Raw genomic sequence first — 21,135 nt, forward strand, 5'->3', positions numbered from 1 at the left:
GCGCCATCTTCGAGAAACAATCCACTACGACATGATTGAATCCTTGTTCCGCTATGTTCTCAGGATACCGTCCACAAAATCCATGCTAACATCCATCCACGTGGCCTCTAGTATAGGTAAGGGGGTGTTAACCTTGCATTCTATCCTCCGGTTTTTGCTATATGACAAATCCGGTATTTTGCCTGACGGGCCGCTCCACATCGTTCGCTAGTTTGGGCAAAAAGAAGTGTTCTTGCACTAGTGCGAGAGTTTTGTCTTTGCCAAAATGTTGTGTGAGTCCTCTATTGTTGCTCTTTTGAATGATGTATCCCTGCAACGAACATCTATGAATACGTAATTTACTCTGGTAGAGCAAGAAACCATCAACTCTGTAGTACCGCCTGACAGGCTTTTTCTGACCTTGCTCCCAAAATTTTTCGGAAATCCTTGTCGGACTTGTATATCTCTTTTACTACCACAAAACCTCCAACTTGCATCTGCATCGCTGCAATTAGCAAGTGATGGCAGCTCAACGCATCTGCTACACGGTGCTGACTTCCTGTCTTGTGCCTAAGCACAAACTGGAACAATGTCAATAACTCTTCCCAAGTTGTGTCTTGGCCCTTTAATTTACTCTAGCTCAAGAATTTCAAGGCTTCGTGATTCGTGAACAACGTGAACTCACTTGTTAGCAGATAATGACTCCAGTGTTCAAGAGCTCTCATAATGATGTAAAATTCATTTATGTAAGTCGCGTATTTCCTCTTAGAATCACCTAGCTTCTAACTAAAAAAGGTGATAGGGTGACCTCCCTAGCTCAACATTTCTTCTATCCCCACATCAGATGCATCACACTCTACCTAAAACAGCTGGTTGAAATCTGGTAGTGCCATGATTGACGCTCGAGTCACATTCTCCTTGAGTGCATTGAAACTATTTTGAGTTGCCACTATCCACTAGAATTTGTCTCCCTTCAAAAGATTCGTCAGAGGAGCGGTGATGATACTGAAATCTTAATGAATCGCCTATAAAACGACGTTAGCGCAAGAAACTGCCTCAGCTCGGTGAACTAATTTGCTGCGGTCCAGCTCATAATGACATCGATATTTGTTGGATCCATCAGAATGCCTGCACTAGACACAATATAACCCAAAAAACATACATGGTTTATCATGCTGGTTTATCATGAAGCAACACTTCTTTGGATAGGTATATATTTTCTTTGTTGGCAATACTTCGAGCACCAACAAGTGCTGTAGTGTTCCTCCTCGGATCAGCTGTAAACCAGAATTTTTTCATAGTAGGCCAACACAAATTTCTCAATGTGAGCTTGGACTACCTGATTTATCAACCTTACAAAGCACTGAGTGCTTTTGACAAGCTGATGGGCTTAAATGTCCACTCGTATAAACTATCTTGTGTCTTGAACGCGGTCTTCCACTCTTCTCATGGACTCATTCAGATCCAGCGATACCCACTGCATAAGTTGATCTTTGAAAAGATGGTAGCTCCGTATAATTGGTTCAAGAGATCTTCCAGGAGAGGTATGAAAAATCGATACTTGATGGTAATTTTGTTGATGGCCTTGCTGTCAATGTACATCTGCCACGAACCGTTTTTCTTGGGTACCATTAGGGTGGGGACAACACGGACTGAAATTCTCTGTCCTACTCTCTAACGATGAGATCATATATGTCTCTGCAGATCTCAATCTATAGGTGAGCCGATTCAACATCATTGATCCTGGTATGTGAGCTATGACATGCTGAATATCCCTCAGTAGCAGTAGTCCCTCTCGAAAATTGTCGACCATCACATCCTGAAAGTCCTGAGTTGTGGTTGTAGTGGTGCTGATATGTCACTCTCATTAATTTCCTCTAGTAGGACTAATGTCAGTGCAACTCAAATTGACTTCATGAAGGTGGCCATTGGGACTAATGCTTCCTCTATGTCACCTATACCTCTTGCATCATTAATAGGAAACAAAACGATGTGTTTTTCATCCTTTTTGAAAGAGTAAGTATTCTTGAAGCCGTCATACTGAGTCATGAGGTCAAACTGTCTAGGCGTCTCCAATAGAATATACATGCATACATCGTAACCATATCACACCATACTTGCTTTTGTAACTGTTCCTTAATGGAAAATTCGACCAAGTATTGTTGATCCACGCTTATCTTGTTTCCTTTTTTCAACCAGGAAATGAAGTAGGATGTGGCCAATCCCAATTTCTTCACCATCAGCATGGACACCGCATTTTACAACTCCCACTATCGATGATCAAACTGCAAACTCGCCCTTTATCACACATCTGGTTAGAAAGATACTATACCTCAACCATGATTGATTTCACTCTGGTTCCGATTGCAGAACTCTTTGTATGATTAACAATTCTCCCTCGACATCCTGGAGCTGAAGTCTTCTTATGGACTATCCCCCAACTCCTTGTCCTCCACCTACTCGACGACTCTCTATTCTGTGAATGTGACAACTCAGCTCGTGAGATAGTTGGAGGTTGTGTTTGTAGCCGTGACATCTGAAACTTCTCCTGGCAGGTACTGTACTGGAAGAAATTTCCTTTTTTTGACTTCTTTCCACTCCTACCTATCTTGTCAATTGACTCTCCTGTCTTGCTAACTTCTTCCGAGGTACCTTTGTCGGTCGTGGTATCTGTAGGTGACTACCTGACTTGAGGCTGTTGCTTGAATGAAGATTTCTGTCTGCTCTGTTTTTGCTTTCTTTCCGCCTTCAAGACTAAAGTTTGAATTTCCCTAACGAACAATATGGTTGTAACTGCACAACATTGCTAATAACGAGCTTCAAGCCCCCTAAATACCAGGTATAGTTTGTTCCTTTTGCTCGACCAGCTCACACTTCATATGTAGTTAGTCGAATTGTACTGTGAACTCTTCTATTAAAAGTTCTTTTTTGCTGTAGGCAGTGGAGTCTCAGAAGCATGTCGTGAAGGTAATGAGGTAGAAGATATTTTCTCTTCATTGCTTTCTTCATTTGTTTCCACTTAGTAATTTTATTACTGCTTCTCTTTCCTCCGCCTCTGTAAATTTTCCCACCACAAAGAGTGGCTCTTTCTCAGCTTGATGACTGTTAATTTCACCCACGTAGCTTTTGGCACCTCCGAATATTCGTTCAACAAATTGCAACCAATCAATAGTTTCATTTGGATCGATACCTCTATCAAAGTTTAGTAGATCCATTTTGATGCCAAAGTCCCTGTATCCTCCATGTGTTAACTCTTCTTCTGGCGTGCACTGATATTGAATTCCGAAATAGCGTGGCCGGTATTCCTTGTCGTTGATGCCTTCCCTGTGGAATAGATTTTGATTCTCATCCCAATGTCCCCCCTTTGACTCTCCAAATCATGGACGAGGGTAATCTCCCATTGGGTTCCCTCATCAATTTTCCCGAGCCTATGTTGAAGCGACAGATCTCCCTCTGTATCTTGTCCTGGGTAGGTTCCAACATGTGTTTCTGTGATGACATGATTAGGGTTTGGCTTGGAAGGGATGGTTGAGGACAAGAAAGAAAATAATTTGGTGTAGGGGTAAGGCGGATGCTAGGAAACCCTATGATAGGATTATGATTATGCTAGTTCTGATATCAAATGATATCCGAGTTAACTCGAAAAAATTTAAATACGATTATTATTGCTGGAATTCAGAAAGAAACACAACAAATGTTCATAAAATTGGAAATAAAATGTCACAAATACAAAATGGGACTCTAGGGCGAGGGCGAAGGGGATGGACTCTGACTAGATAGCAATTGTGCTGTGGTTTGAGTGGTGATGGCAGCAAGTGGAGGCGGGGGGTGCGGTAACAGGGAGAAGGGCCAGGAAGGCCCTGACGTCAACAAAGACGGAGCATCAAGGTTGGGCGGCAACAAGGCAAGCACAAAATGGGTCTGGCGGCAGCAAGGCAAGCGCAAAAGGGGTTTGGCGGCAGCAGGGAAGGATTAGGTTGGCTTGGGCAACACAGTAGACACAGAGGGTCCTTGCGACAACAAGGTAGGCTTAGCTGGGCTTGACAGTAGTTGGGGTGATGCACAGATTGTCGGGTGACAATTGGAAGGGTGTAGTAACTTGGGCGGCAACAGGAACAACGTAGGAAGGCCAAACGACAATAGAGAAGGAGGATTATGGCACGAGATTGACGAGATAAACCCCACTTTAGAACAGGATACAACTGGAGCACCACCTGTCATCAGAGACAACCCTAATAAAGGAGGAGACGCTTGATGGCAGGAACTCTGGAATCAGAATAAATAAAACTGAACTCTAAACTCAACAACACATATTTATAATGGTAGATAAGTGGGTAGGAGAAAAGCTGGGGGGTTGGTGCGGACGATAAGTTCCGCCAAAAGGAAAAGAGTTGTCCAGTCCTAACCTCCTGCTGGAACGAGACTCTTGTTGAAGTTGAACACTTAGTTAGTTCAGCCCAGTGAGCTTTTGTGTCAGTGAGGTGTCCAAATGATGCAAAATAATATTAAATGTCAAAGTAGTGACAAAATAAATTTACACAACTATAAGGCACAAGTTCAAGCAGCCAACACAAGTAAGCTGAAATTATAAAGTTCATCAAGTTCATGTCTAATATATAATTTAGTGTTTTATGTTTTGATAAATTTTAAAGATGGAAGGCCAATGTATTTTGTGGTGCTCATTAACCTGCTGAAATTTGGTGCGGTGCAACTCAAATAAATTTCTAGGCCAGGTTATTGTAAATTAGAAACATTTTTTAGAGAAGAGCCACATTTCATAAAGTTGTCAAGAGACAACAAATCTATTCCTTAACATAAAAGTATGCATCACCATATACTTCAAGGCACTTTTGGCTTTTAGGCTCTCATGCATTTTTCAGTATTTTTTTTTTTTCTGGAATCATTTGCATGTGGTGTTTACTGTGTGGATAGGGTATCATGCTTATGCCCTCTCATATAATCTATCTGTATATTTCTTTCTTTTTAATGTATTGGCCCTTGGGTTTTCTCAAGTATATATATATCGTCTTCTTCGCTCTGCTAGGGTTTCCGCTCATGGCGAACCCTAGTTCGAAACAGACATCTGTTTTCGCTCGCTCATTCAGATCCTTTCCTCCTTCGTCTTCGGCTCTGACTGGCAAAGGAGTTCGCGTCGTCGAGCATGCTTGCGTGCTGCGTCGTCTGCGTCATCAGCTGCGTCATCGTGCCGTCGCGTCGTCGAGCCTACTGCGTCGTCTGCTCTCGTCTATCACATTGTTTGCGGCGCTTCGCGCTACAGGTTCGTCAAGGCCGCTTGACTACTCTGCCACAGTTTCTGCTCGACTGCTCGCGTACCGGTTGCACCATTTGCTGCAGTGCTTGTGTGAAGCACACTAATGGCCTCAGGGTTTTCCTACGCTGCCTCCGTTGCCGATGATAATCCCGCCAAACCCTCTTATGCTACAGTGGTTCACAAACGTTGTTTCTCTTTCCACCTCGCATATAGTCTGGTTTTCCCGCAGATGTATCACGATTATGTTGCAGGAAATGACGATTGCAATCTCATAAAAAAAGTAGAAAAAAAGGCGGGTAAACCGTCAATATTCTTGTTTGATGCTGAAATTTCAACTCGTGCAGGAAAATACAAATTTACACTAGTTGGAAAGTTCCAATTAGGTTGTCCTAAGATGGAGATCACATAAAAGTTTTTGAAGATTTCAAACTGGTTGGGGATTGACAGGTGAGTCATTTCAACGGAAGACATGTTATGATACAGCTAAGTATAGAAGAAGATTACACGAGGATTTAACGGAAGACATGCTATGATACAACTAAGTATAGAAGAAGATTACACGAGGATTTTCTCAAAAAAATTCATCACAATCGAGGGTAAGCATATAAAATTGCTCAAATGGACCCCTAATTTTGATTCTAGTCAAGAACCCCCAATTGCACCTATCTGATTTTCATTACCTGAACTCAAACTTCAATTTTTTGACCTACCTATCTTATATGCAATTGAGACTATCCATTATCTTTGAAAAACCTTTGCAGGTAAACTTATCTACAGTGTATTTCTCAATGCCCTCTATTGCAAAGATTTTGATTGAAAGAGATATTACACAACTAGATGTAGAAGAAGTTTGGCTTGAATCTGCTCACAGTGGTTATTCACAAAAAATTATTATGGAACACAAACCTTACAACTGCAAGCACTGCAAGATGTTTGGACACTCGCAGGAGAAATGTTTCTGATTGCACTCACAGTTGAAAATCAATAGTGAAAAACAGGAACACACTATTAGTGCACCTTATGTGCCTGAACGCGCTCCCAGTAAACCTGATGACAACCAACTTGAGGAAGAAATCACCACAAGACAGAATTAGGTGTCTGCCCCTGGGATTCCTTCTCATGACCATACTACAACGGATAATGTTCGAACCGAAAATCAGGATAGTCCTGCAGCTTCTATTCAAGATGCATCAGCTGCAAATGTAACAATTCACACTTCATATACACTATAACCTACCGCGGTGGCAACGACTGTCTTTCTTTCTGCTGCGGTTCCAACATCAAATTAGACCGAGAATCACATGAGCCAGTCTTCAGATGAAGAATGACAGGTTTACACTTCTCGGCGGAAGAAGGCTGGGGGCACACTCCAACTTGAAAATTTAATGGATGATACTTTAGTTACTCTTGGCAATGACACTACTCTTCAAAATTTGTTATATGACTTTGCTACTAGAACTAAAGGAAGAGGCAGGGCTAAACTGGCTCGTCCTTAACTTCTTGTTTTCTGCATGTTTTAAATTTGTTTTACTTTTTATTGAATCTATCTGTATCTTTTTGTTGTGGTATTACTTTACTCGTATCGTATGGCAACGTGCCTCTTGGCTTTCTCATACAACTTTTATGTATCATTTCTATTTCATTAAAATCAACCCTTGGACTTTTCAAATATATAGATAGATAGAGAGAGAGAGAGAGAGTTAAATTTTAAATCTTGGTGGGAAATAAAAAGGAATTAATTTAAACTCAAATTAAATTTTAAATCCTGGTGGGAAATAAAAAGGAATTAATTTAAACTCAAAATTTATTTAATTCATAAGGATTTGAAAAGAATTATATTAAAATTATTCTTTTTATTATTTAGGGGAGAGAATTTATTAATTAGTATAATTTCAATTATAATTCATATGAAATTAATTTTAAATTTCTTTATTAATTAAAAAAGTTCATGACATAAAGGATTGAAATTATCAATTAAAATTATTCCATATGGTGAATAATATGATCCAATTATTTTTAGGATAAATTCTTTAAATGAATTAAGAATTGATTTAAATTTAATCAAGTAGAAATATCCATGAAAACTTTGGTCATTATATTAAATTATCTTTTTTTATTATTTAAGGGAGAATCTACTAATTAGGATAATTTCATGGATAATTTGTATGAAATTTTTTTTAAGGTACTTCATTAATTCAAAATGTTCATGACATCAAATTGAATGAAATTAAATATTAGATATAGTCCATAAAATGAATACTTTATTGCAATTATTTTTAGGATAATTTAAAAGAGAATGTGAATAATAAGAATAATTTAAAGGAATAATTCACGAGAATAATATGCATATTTTTAAAAAATTATGCTTAAATAATGAGCTAATTCTTTTCCCATAGATAAGGTGATATAAATGCAATTACATGAAATCAAATTTAATTAATATGCTAATGCAAGTGAGAAATTTAATTATCCAAAATAATAAATATTTAATTTTAAGTGGCTAGTGATGCATTTTGATTTTCAAATATTAAAAGTAAAATATGGAAAATGATATGTGGTGAGTTATGATTATGAGTAATTATTTGCCCTTTTAACTAGATTTATATACAAATTTACCCATCTCAATTGCTCTTTTGGTTGATTGAGCAGACTGTACTGATTATGCTTATTTATTGATCTAACTCTAATAATTAAGCTGTGATGTTTATGATACGCTTTTTTCATATCAATGTTTCTTATATGTGTTTTTTAAAGCAGATCTTGAAGGACTTTTTGGTCTGGATTCAGGATAACCTTGGGTCATGGGGTCCTTTGGTTCTGTGAGTAGTAGTTGCTCATGATTACTTCTCCACTATCTTTATTCTACATTTTCTTTATTGGTCAATGCCTTTAGTTAATAATTCTTATTGAAGTTTTCTATTGAGCGACTTTATATTTGCATCACCTTTCCCTGAAGTCGCCCAATTTGATATTTCAGTATATTTTTAGGTTCACATTGCGACTTGTATATGCACTTTGTTGACTATTTAATTTATGTTTTATCCAATGCTAATAGATAGTTACTGTTAAAAAAAAAATGTTATTATTGTTGTTGAAGATCATTACTTCATTGTAATTTTTTTCTAGATATGTTGTTTTCATGACATTGTCAGAGTTTCATAATGCAATTTTTTAATTTGATGTTATCACTTGCTTGTAATGAAGGCAAAAAGGAAGACAATTTCTTTTATCTTCATGATCAAATTGCTAAAGAGAGATTGAAATGATGTCTTTGAAGACAATTACCATCAATTCATTGTAATTGTTTTCCAGATATGTACTCTTCATGACATTCAGAGTTTCATAATGCAATTTTTCTAATTAGATGTTATCACTTCCTTCTAAGGAAGACAATTTTTCACATTTTCATAATCAAATTGCTTAAGAGATATTCACAGTTTCATCGTGAAGTTATATTAAGATCATTATGTAGACGAGTTTAACTATTGCTGAAGTGGAGACATGTTTTATGTTAATGCTTTTCCTTACAATTTTCAATTCTGAGATTCGGCCCTTTCAATTACAAAATAATTACGTAATGCTTAACCTAATTCGTTGCTATCATGATGCAAAACCTTTGTTGCAGGAAAAAATGTTAACTCTATATTATTTTATTTTGATTTTCAATTATTTCTCAATTGTAGGTTGCTCATTTTTTCCTGTAAAAGTTACCTGAAAGGTTATGCTTTGTTGCTTACAGGGCAATTTCATATATACCACTGTCAATTCTAGCTGTTCCGGCTTCCATACTCACTGTAAGTGAACTTGTTTTAACTTATTATGAAGCATATTGTTGTAATGTTAGTTTTTTTCAACCCTTTTAATGTAATTTTTTACAATTTATCAAATAAACTATTATTTTTCCATATTTTCTGAACTCATTTCATCAACTTTGTTTTAAAAAGGTTTTCTAGATTATGTCACCTTTACCTATGCTATTTTAATTTTTCTTATATCTGTATCAGCTAATGATTTTTTTTAGTGTTCAAATTTCATCATCATCTATATCATCTACCTCAACTCAAAATATTTAGGGAATTCTGCACTCTTTTGCTATTTAGAACTACAAACTGTATTAACTAGATCATTTTAAACAAAACCACTCATGTTGGCCCTGTCCCACTCTTTCTGATATCAGAGCTAACCCAAACCACGACCGAATGAAGAAATATTTATTATTGAATTCAAAAGTCACAACGACGACGTTCAACATAAAACAATACCAACATGCAAGTTATCAATGACAAGAATAACTCCTCAAACAAGTATAAAAAACAACAAGAAATGAGAAATAAAACTGTAGAAAACACAGAAACGGATCTCCAAAGAGGAGGGCTGTAGGTCTGACTGGAAAGGAAGGTGACGCAGTAGTACCAGAGGCAATTGAAATGGTGTCGGGCTACTGGCAGGGTGCCTAACAACAGGTGTCGGCAACTTGGAGTGATTAGAGGAGTCCAACAACAACCTGGAGTGGTGTTGGAGGGGAAGTGGCCTGGTGAAAGGGAGCAGGGAAGTCTGGCGGCAATCTGAAAGAGATTGGAGGTGGTGCGGCTTGCTGGAAGGAAGCAGCGAAGTCTGGAGGCAGCCTAGGTAAGATTGGAGGTGATGTGGCCTGCTGGAGCTGCAGGAGAGAGCTGACGGTCAGCTGGAAGCAAGGGGAGGGAATCTGCGACACTCGGGAATCACTTGAAGAATTTTGTGACAGTTTGTAAGCATGAGATGGGGGTCTGTGGCACTCTGTGATCTTAGGAAGGGGAACCCGCGACGGTCTTGATGCAAGGGATGGAGTTTTTGGCACTTGGATCGCAGGAAGGGGGCCTCTACGACAGTCTGGAAGCAACAAATGGGTGATTATGACAATGTGTAAGTCACAGAGAGATGACAACTGCTTGCTGGAGTGGCATGAGGAGTCGCTGGAAGGGGATTTCCAGAGGGAAGTTGCGAGGATAAATATCTCGTTTGGTTCGAGCTTTAGCCGAGGCACCACCCAGACCCTTGAGACGGTCACCAGCTTTTTTGAGTTACAACTAGGGCACCTCTTCTCCCTCAGATATAGCCCCCAGAAAGGAAGAATTCCTCTAAGGCAACAAACTGAAATCTAAAATCATCAAAACCTAGTTAACCATAAGAAACACAACAAGTATATAATGGATCCTAGAAATAAGAATAGGAAGGGATTGGAATTTAGAAAGGAATAGAATTGGAAGGTGGTATACAAGACAAACAATGGAATAGGAAGGAGAACTCTCAACGGGAAGAAATGAAATAGGAAAAGAGAAGAGGAAGGGGCGGTAATTCCTGCCTCTTAGAGGGCCGACCAATCTAGCACTTGACTGGTCCAGCTCATGGCAGGTTCAGCTGGCTCCCTACGCGCCCCGCTTCACTTTCCGCCCAAGGCATTTTAAACTTCATTTTGTTCAAAAGGTTTTCTAAATTATGCACACTTTGCTTGATTTATTGTGACAGCTAATGACCTTATTGACTGTACAAATTTCATCATCATCCTTGTCATCTGCATCAACTTAAATGCTTAGAGAATTCTCCTTTTATTGCTGTTTATTAGTGCAAGTTGTGGTGATTAGGCTTTTTGGACAATTCTACTCATGGCGTTGTTGTGGGTATTTTACGTTAATTTAATGTTCTGGGCATTGTATATGTTGAAGTTTCACCGGGTATTGAAAATGGATGACTTATATTAATTTTTTTATTGTTAAAGACCTTGAATTATGAACCTTTGAGCTAAGGCAATATATATACTCTATAGTCTTGCAATTGGTGGTGGTCATGCTAGGTTAGAATGATTTGTTTTCTTAATGTAAATTAATTGTGAAGACTTCCTTATTTGAGAGGCAAAGTTTGTTTCGAGGAACAAGTTTATGAATTATTTTTTGAGTCAACCATGTATGATATAATCTGGAAATCTGTGCGAACTCATTATCCAGCCCTTTAAACTCCATGTGTTGGACCAAGCATAGATTATCATCTTTTTTAACTAGGTTTTACCTCTTGATTATTAGTAGATTAGGTTTCTTGACCACGTGGATTTCTGTGATGATGTTGTGTTTATAATTGTTGGCTGTGGACCAATTCAAGTTCTTTTTATGAGGGACCTTTCACAAATTTTAGAGAGAATTTGGATTATACACTTCTACATAATAACAACAAATCCTTAATCCCACTACGTGGGGTCGGTTACATGAATCCTTTTTCTCCATTGCGTTCTATTTAGTGTCATATTTTCATTTAGCTCTAATAAATTATTATTTTTATACAATAAGCCCAAGTCTTCCTTGGTCTACCTCTGCTTTTCTTAACATAAGTCAAATCTAAAACATCTACTTTTCTAATCGGATTATCAGATGGTCTACGTTTAATGTGATCAAACCATTTAAGACGACTCTCATGTTACGGCTCTTTCTATGTTTGTCTGTCATTGGAGCTATACCAACCCTATCACGAAGATATTCATTTCGCATTTTGTCTCTAAGTGTAAAACCACTCATCCGCCTAATCATTCTCATCCTAATCATTCTCATCATCTCGATAACACTTAACTTAGTATTAAGCTTCTCTTTCAAAGGCTAACTTTCAGCGCCATAGGGCATTGCAGGAAATTTCTCTTTTTTATAGAGAATCTGGATTATGCACTTCTAACTATTATTAAATTACTAAAAATCTTATTTGCAATAAATCTCTCTCTTTAATGGTAGATGAACTACAAAGGTTTACAACTTCAATTCCTCCAAGCTTTTTATCACCTCTACTCTTGGTGGCTTAATATTGGCATTTTGGCCTTCTCATTTGATGGAAGTCTTTTTATTGAGTGCAATTAGTTCATTCTGGACATGTTTAAAAATGTGAAATTTGGAATTGAAATATTTTGTCTTAGCGAGGCAATGCGAGGTGAGGTCATGTCACAAATAAATAAAAAATCATAAAATTAAAATAATTCATAAATTTGCCTTAAATCAACATCATTTTAATTTTGTTCATCATCATAAACAAAAAAAATCACATAAGAAGGAAAAAGAAAGTAAATCTCAATCTTAAATCTAAATCCAAAATAAAAGTGTGAAGGTAAGTGCTCATTTAAAATTTGAATATCCCATGGAGATCAAAATCTTCTTCATAGTAGCAAATCTTTCTCGCAGTTGATGGCCCGCATAATTGCATCACTCCCTTCTCACAGCCCTTTTATTGTTCACCGAGCTTCCTGCTCTCACAGGCTCTTTACTCGCCTATTGCTTGTTGAACCACCATCCTTTCTTTCTCTCACTTGACTCTCTTGATTCTAAGATAATTTAAATTGAGATATAAGTTATAGTAGATATATCATATAACCAAAGATTTTTTTTTTTTCATAAAATATTTTCCCAACGTTAATTTCTATATTGCGTTAACGTCGCAATGTATAATGACTTGAGGCATACACCTCAATTAGAAAAGTGCATGCCTCACTTATACCATAGAAGACTTGAGTGCTCCTTGAGCACCTCTTTAAACCATGATTTTGGAAACTAGATCCATAGAGTCGTCTTTGTTGCTGGTTAGCATGATACCTTAAAAAATTGGTGTTGTGGTCTTGAGCCTATATGGAACTATGTTAACACACATTTCGACTTGTGGATGATTAAGATATTTGACTTGTTGAATTTAGCTATTTAATAATTGAACATGAAATATATCTTCTTTTTATTCTATATATTTGATCTTGAGAAAGCATTTAATAAGAAAATATGTTAAAAATTTATTGAAGTTATTAGGAGCATCAAGTGATTGACACTAAAATTAATTATGAAATGACTAAAGAGTTTTCTATCATAATATGATTACATCAAGGATCCATAGTAAGTTAATATATTTTGCATTAATTTTAAAAATTCTTGCATAGGACATTCAAAGTGATATATTTTGGTGTATATATTATTCACGTATGATATGATTTTAATTGGTAAGATTTCAACTATAAATAATAAAATTGAATAATGGAGTAAGCTTTTGGGTGATATGCGGCTTGTGATTAGTAGGGTCAATAGTAAGATTGGAAGATAGATATGGTGAAGATCTGTTTAGTGGTCATATAGTTTGCAATTTAGATTTGTGTGAAATTGATAATAGTGTGCATGTATTACTTAATAATCAAGTGATAAGTAGTAACAGAGAGTGTATATATATATATATCTGTGAAAATGATGCGATTGTCGCTCACGCTCTGCTAGGGTTTCGCATTTATGACAAGCCCTGGTTTTTCCTCTGCATTTCTCTTCGTCGTGCGTCGCTCTCGTCGCTTTCGTCCTCGTCTTCATTTCGACGCTACTACTCTGTGGTTGTAGGTTTCGCGTTGCGTAGGCTCTGTTTCTGCGACGTCCGTGCTCGCAGAAGACCAAATTTGACACGACTGCTCAGTCCCGACCACATTCACAGCTCTCGTTTGACGTGGCTGCTTGGTTGTGCGTCTCTATTCGTGTTATGAAGTGGTTTCCAGCGGATTCCTTTCGGTGTTTGCTCTTTCCTCCACTGCACTTTCACTGTTCCTTACGCCGCACCTCCTTCTATCAGTGATGGCTTCAGACAGTCGTATGCTGCTGCCCTTGCGGGTGTCCACGCTTCAGGTACACCTAAATCATGCTCTTTTTCTCATTTGTTTGAGTGGGCGAAAGACATCAAACAACCTGGTAGCAAGAATGAGAAACATGACATCTTTTATACGGAAGCTAAAAGTATTCAACTTGCTTTCTCGTGTCATCTGAATTTGATTGGAAAATTTTTGTATGACCATCCTAAAATGGAGCCTATTCGTAAGGAATTTGAGCTTTTGCACATTGTTGGGGAGTGGAAAGTTGGACTCTTAGATGAAAGACACATTCTTATTTAACTTAATAATGAAGAGGATTACACGTGCTTATTTATTAGAAGGATAATCTGGATTGATAACAGAACAATGAAGATTCTAAATGGTTTGTGAATTTTGTCCCACAGACGAAACCACCAATCATTCCAGTTTGGATTCGCCTTTCGGATATGAAATTTCATTATTTTACTCAAAAAAATGTCCGGATATGAAATTTCATTATTTTACTCAAAAAAATGTACTCTATTGTCTCAGTTTATGGTAAGCCACTCAAAATGCACATTCCTACTTTTAATCTTTCCCGTCCATCTGAAGCTAGAGTACTTGTTGAAAGAGACATCACTTCAATCGTTTCCGAGAAAATCTGGTTGAACACACAACACCATGGATATTGGCAAAAGATAGTGATTGAGCCTTTTTCTTAGTATTGCTCGAACTGTCGTATGTTCGACCACTCCATTTCTCAATGCCATCATCTATACTCCCATCTCAGACTAAATAAGCAAAGTTCTCCGCCAGAGGCAGTGAATCTATCTCCTCCTGATTAGCTTCAAGTTATTGATATTATTGATCATCAAAAGGATACTCCTGAAGACGTCACTATCCTTGTAGGCAATATGTCAACCATTCAGTCTCCACACAATGCTGTAGCTCCTCCGTATTTGGAACCTTCTATCGTGGGGGTGAGGGAAACTTCTCAGATTCCACCTCCCCTAAAACCTATCATTGATATTATAGGTGACAATATTTCTACTGCTTCACTACCGTCTCATCAGGTTCAGTCAGATGTTAATGTTACTCAGGTTCATAGGGATCATGATGTGCAACAATCTACATATGTCCGACCGCCTTTGGACCAATCCGTTGATCAGATGAGTCAATCATCGGATGAGAATGACAGGTCTACACATCCAGGAGGAAGAAGAAGAATCGAGACCTACTTGAGCTCAGGAATCTACGCATCTTACCAATTGTTTAGCTGGCTCCCTTCCGAGAACCACAGGCAGAGGGAGGACTAAAGTGGGACGTCCCTAACACTTTTGAGTCTGTTAGTGGCTTTTTTGGTTTTTTATCTTTATGTATCTTTGCTTTATTTGGGATTTGGTGTGTGTTGTATTGTGTGAGTTTGACTTTCTTTTAGACCATCTCATACAACCTATCTATTTTAATTTATTAGCCCTTGGGATTTTCAAAAAAAAAAAAAATCTGCCACAAGCCTTGGTCTGTTGGTGGCGGGGTAACTGTAAGTCCTCTCAGGTCAAGGATTTGATCCCACAGTGGCGTGGATGCTCTGGAATATTAGGCACATGGCGCAGACATCCTATCATAGGTTCCCTAGCACAAAAGGGAAGCGATATTTGGGACCCACTGGATTTAAATATCGTTTTCTTTGTTTTAATATAATAAATTTTGCCAGAGGCAGTGAATCTATCTCCTCCGGTTTAGTGACACTGCACACTTTTCACTTTATTCAGGCTATGCAGTGCCTCGTTTCGAGAGGATGCCCTAACATTTACACAATGATACAAAAAGATTCATGCCATAATTTTTCGACAAATTTTATGATGACTGTCGGCTACGTACACAAACCTTCACTTTTCACATCCCGGGCTTGGGACCCGACAATGTCGGTAGACTGGTAGAAGATTTTAAAAGTATTCATGCTGGCTACAGTTTTGGAGTGATTAATAAGAAAGAAGAGCCATATTAGATTTTGTTTTAGCATATATTTTGTTAGTGCTAATACTTTTTTCAAGAAAAGAGATGAATATATTATTACTTATAAGAATGGATCTAATAAAACACAAATTAATTTTTTTCTTATGAGAAGAAGGGATTGTCGAGAATGTAAAGATTTTAAGGTCATTCCAAATGAGTATTTAAGTACTCAACATTAATTGATTTTAAGGCCATTCCAAATGAGTATTTAAGTACTCAACATTAATTATTAGTTCTAAATTTTAGGATGAAGAGTTGTAAAATAAAGAATACTAGAAATCATTGTCATAGAATTAGATGTTGGCATCTAAAAACCAAAAATAAAATTATTTTTATTTAACAAATTATTAATTTAATGCTTAAAAAATAATTACTCACTTTGTTTAATGTGATATCTCTCCTTAAGTTTTAAATCTTTTGAAAAAAAGTTCTTCAATCCCTGGCGATATATAACGTAATATTAACATTTATTACTTATATTTATCTTACTATTCATTGAAAACTAATAAAACCTTAGACATGCATTTTTTTCTTCTTTTAATAAAATCTACAATTCAGAACTTCGGGTCTTACAGAGCAAAACTTCATCGATTTCTTGATATATCTTTAATAGATCTCAATATTGCTAATCGAAAAATATTGAATTAAATAATTATTTATTATTTCGTTAACAATCACAAAACAACTTGGACATGATTCAATTTACTTTTTAACTAAAAAAATTAAAACTCTTACTTACCAATTTGCTCAGATCGATCTCCCTTTTCTCTGCTTGCACACTTCACAAACTCATTTTCTGTACAAGCTGAAATCTCTAACTGTTTGAGTCTTAATTTCGAAAAACATTCCACTAACATTATTTAATAAACATAATCTCATGCATACACATATATAATATTATATTAATTAACTTAATAATAAAAATCTTAACTATATCGTTATACCTTTGGCCGATAACCCTATCCTGTGTGACAACTCCCCCACTCCTCTTCTTCCCACATGCGAACAATGCCACAGTTTCTATTCCCTTTTCTCCTTCGTACAACTCAACATAGACAATACCCGAGGTCTTCTTCTTCATCCTCTTCCTCTGCGCAAGCAAAGCGTCAAAGTTTCCTCCTTCCTCTTCTGCTTGCGATTTGCAGCTCAACTTAGCACCACAAGCATGTCAATGTCGCTTCCTCCTTCTACAGCTGAGTGGCTAGTGTTCGATGTCAAATCCACACCTCCCCCTTCCTCGACTTCGATTTGCTAGTGCTCGAGATAGAACGACAGTGCACGGTCTTTCTCCTACAGGCGCAACATCAAAATTCCTACAGATGTACATGGTGACTTCAGTCCTATTCCTCTTCTTCTTCTTCTTCTTTCTGCTAATCTTCCTTCTCCTTTTGCGGCCTTCACTCTCGTCTCTCGGTTTCGTTGATTCAAATGAGGGTAAGTGTTGAAATAAACGTGAAATAAGTTTCTTATGAGATGGTGCATGTCGTTTAAACGCTGACGTGTATATATATATATATATATATTATTATGATTCTTTTGTTTCAGTTATTACAGTTTGTTGTATCATTTAATAATGTTACTCTATTGCTGCGAACCATTATAATCGTTTCTTTCCTATTTGATCACATGGTTCCCATTTCACTTTTTATATCCTCGTCTTTATCACTTTTTATTTTGATATAATTGATCCATGGTATGTAAATATATCATATGAGGACTCGCTTTTACTTCTATTTTTTTTTGCTTTATTTTTAACGTTTGATAGTCATTTGATATTAGATTCGGTATATTTAGTCTTTATTTTATTTATTATAAATCACTTTTATTTTATAGCATTTCTTTGTTATTGTAATAATTCATTTTAATTCATGTGATTTGAAGTGGGTAGTGGAGCAGAATTGACAAACTATATTGGATAATTTTGATTTTGATATTTTTAGAAAGAAGGAATCTAGTGTATGCGAAGAACCAGGAAGATAGGAGAAGAGAATTAATAAGTTTAGTTGAATGAATGCTTTAAAAGAAGGGAGGCAAAGAAGGGAGGCGGGAGTTAGAGAGGAATGAAGCAAGTGGAATGAATTCAGAGAACTAATCTGCTAGTGGATGACAAAAGTATTTTTTTTATTCACATCAAATCTTATTTAATTTCAGATTTGGAGCCATGATTAAAAATTGTCCTTCTTGAAAAATTTGAATACTGCCTTAAAAAAATATTAAATGGCAAACTAATCCTAACTGATAAGCAAGAATAACCATCATAATAGAATTGATTAACATACATTGGCGCAAATAAAAATGAAGGTAATTATCTTGCATTCATCGATTCTCATGACTAAAAAGGACTGAAGTCCAGATAGTTAAATGCTTGTAAAGGGAGAGCTGAAAATCTTTCAATATAGTATTTAGTGTAAAACTAGAAATATTTTCCACAAAGAAGAGAGATGAATGTGAAGTCCATCCCAAAGAAGTTGTGAAGAAGGGAAACCATTCCGAGGAGGAAGAGACAACGGAGAATAAAATCTCTTTCATCTATGATATCAATAGAATACTCTCTTGTAAATCCTTTCTTTCTTTTGGAAAGATTCCTTTGGAAGCTCAAAGGTTTCATGCACTTTGGCAGACTATTTTGATCGGAGTAAAGTATTATTTGACTTAAAATTTTTATTTGCGTTTTTTGTTCATGCTTTGCAAGGATGTGATTTGTGCATGCAGTTGGTGCCATAGATATGTGTTTGTAAGATGACATGGTTGATCAAGGAATGCAATGTGTGAAATGGATTTGCGGATATGCATTGCATGGTTTAATATCTGAAGGATGGATTTGAGGGCTGTGTGCATGTAGTAAAGTGAAGCATCTGATGTCGAGATAAAATCGGGTAAATATAAAGAGAGGATCGAAAAATTTAATGAATGATCTCGTCATGTGAAACCAGTGATGAGATTGTGATGAAGAAAGGATTAGGAAAGCCTAGAAATGAAAACCAGTTCTAAGTGTGGCAGCCAAAATAAAAACTTTCTTTATCTTGTCCTTTAACTGTAGACATTCTTTGTAGATCTAGTCCTCATTGAAAATCATCAACTTACCTTTGAACATTATAAAAGGGACAAAACAGGGTTAAATGACAATAAGAAAAAGCATAATATTGCATGGTAAATATATTTTGACAAAAAAATAGATTTTAGTATTGATAGCTAAAGGAAACATCTTGCATTGCATCATCATGCTTATGTCAACACTAGAATTATACCATCTATCTGGTAGCATTCACCGTTGTTTTCAAACCCTGAATATCACTCAAGTAGAGTTTACTCATTTCAATTTAAACATGGCGTCTTTTTGGTACAAACAGAATCATTTAACGTAGATAACACCTTTAGTATATTTTTTGGCTTGTGACATTTTATTTATACAAGTTTATTTATTATTGTCTTTGAAGTTTAGCTTCTTTGCTGTGTTCTGTTTGCCACTAGAATTTTGGAATTTGCAATACATTACTAAAATCAGATGGTCCGGTCTATTAAGATTATTTTGGCTAACTGTTTTGGAACTTGTTTACATTTTAGCTTGGAGGAGGATATTTATTTGGGCTGCCTCTGGGTTTCATTGCTGACTCTCTTGGAGGCACTTTTGGTGCAACCGCAGCTTTCTTGCTTGGCCGAACAGTATGTAAATTACACTATGGCCTTTCTTGTTTTTCTATTTAACTCGTTTCACAGTCATGTATGTCTTAAAGGTTCTTTCGCTTTCTTTTGGCTTTATTTTTGTTCGATTAGGATCACTTCTAGGTTTAGTTTTTTGGTTTTTTTTTAAATTTTTATTTTATTTTATCTATGTTTTGATGTAAAGAAAAGCGTGTTTGATATAGTAGAAAATGTTTAGTTGTTTTTAAAAATACTCGAAACGGCTTTTACATATTTTTATTTTCAGTAATTTTAAAAGCAAAATATATAAGCATGTAAAAGTACACTAAACAAAAATGTTTTTAAAGTAAAAGCAAAAATCAAAACGGAAAACAAAAAACAAGAGTGATCCCAACAAGCCCTAGTATTATCAGATATACAATAATCTTAGGGGCCGTTTGGGATCATTTTTGTTTTTTTTTCTATTTTTTGGTTTTATTTTGTTTCGTTTAAGTTCTGATTTGAAGCAAAACATATTGGCTATTTGATTAAAATGTGATTGTTTTTAATAACACTCAAAATACCTAAACGCTGTTTTGACTATTTTTTTAAAAAAACATGTTAATTTCTTTTTGGACAAAATAATTGTAAAAATCCCTTTCAGACTATGTTTAGAAAAAAAAATAAAAATAAAAAAAATAAAATTGATCCTAAATGAGTACTTCGAAAGTCAGTGTGGCAGTCATATTTTTTGGCATTTACTATTATATTATTCAAACCTTTATCATCTGAATGGAGGTCCTTTTTTTGCTTGTTGAAATTCAATGTTTCTGTGGTGATATTTGAAGCGAGGTCTTCAATGACGTCTTAGTGGACTTAAAACACAAGTAATGTAAATGGTCTGGCAAGACTTCGATATATTTTATAATTCTCGTACATGAAGAGGTGAATAATCATTGTATGGGAACGTTTTTAAATGCCTCTTTAATTCAGAAAATTGGCAGAACTCAGCACTTTCCAGTGAAATTGAAGCTTTTCTGGATTAAATGGTATGGTGTAAATAAAGATGAGATTTATGACTCATTTAGATATTACTAGATCATGTCATTGGGCTTGAAGAAGGAAATTAATATGTTTTAAACTGTACAAATACAATCAAAATGCCTAAAAATGATAATTTCTTTTTCCCACATAAAGTGAGTGAAAATAAACTATTAGCTTCTAAGAAATATAATCTATCTTCAAGCAATTAAATGAGCTCATATGTAAGAATGGGTCTGTATTTTTGCTGGTTTTTTTTTTTCAAGGTGAGGGTTGTTAATTAAGCAATATAATCATAAATAACTGACACTCATAATGTATAAATGGAAAGTATGATTAGAAATCACAAAAGTGTAGAAAATTAATATTTGTTTCACTACCACATTCCTCTTAAATTTGAATTAAAAATATTGGAAATTAAATGCCCAACATTAAAAATTTAAGAGCACTTTTAACAAGCTAGAGAAGATTATGACTAATACCGGATACCACAATTAAAATGGCCACTATTATTACTAAATTTCATATAGGTTACAACCAAAGTCGCTTAACAATGAAAACAATAACAACACAAACAATAAAAGACTCTAGGATGATGACAAGGGTGGTGTCT

At 36.0% G+C, this 21,135-nt stretch overlaps 1 protein-coding gene across 1 annotated transcript in view; it reads left to right on the forward strand.

The window, feature by feature from the left end:
• LOC110024825 (TVP38/TMEM64 family membrane protein slr0305-like) overlaps nt 1–21,135 on the forward strand; it is a 78,256-nt gene that overhangs the window by 14,360 nt on the left and 42,761 nt on the right. The window contains exons 2-4 of the mRNA XM_020724995.1: nt 8,009–8,070; nt 8,991–9,045; nt 19,425–19,523. Of these exons, the coding sequence (XP_020580654.1) occupies nt 8,009–8,070; nt 8,991–9,045; nt 19,425–19,523 (216 nt within the window). The remainder of the gene's footprint in view (nt 1–8,008; nt 8,071–8,990; nt 9,046–19,424; nt 19,524–21,135) is intronic.

Source organism: Phalaenopsis equestris, unplaced genomic scaffold (genome assembly GCF_001263595.1).
Source record: "Phalaenopsis equestris unplaced genomic scaffold, ASM126359v1 Scaffold000276, whole genome shotgun sequence".
In the NCBI taxonomy this organism is placed as follows: Eukaryota; Viridiplantae; Streptophyta; class Magnoliopsida; order Asparagales; family Orchidaceae; genus Phalaenopsis; species Phalaenopsis equestris.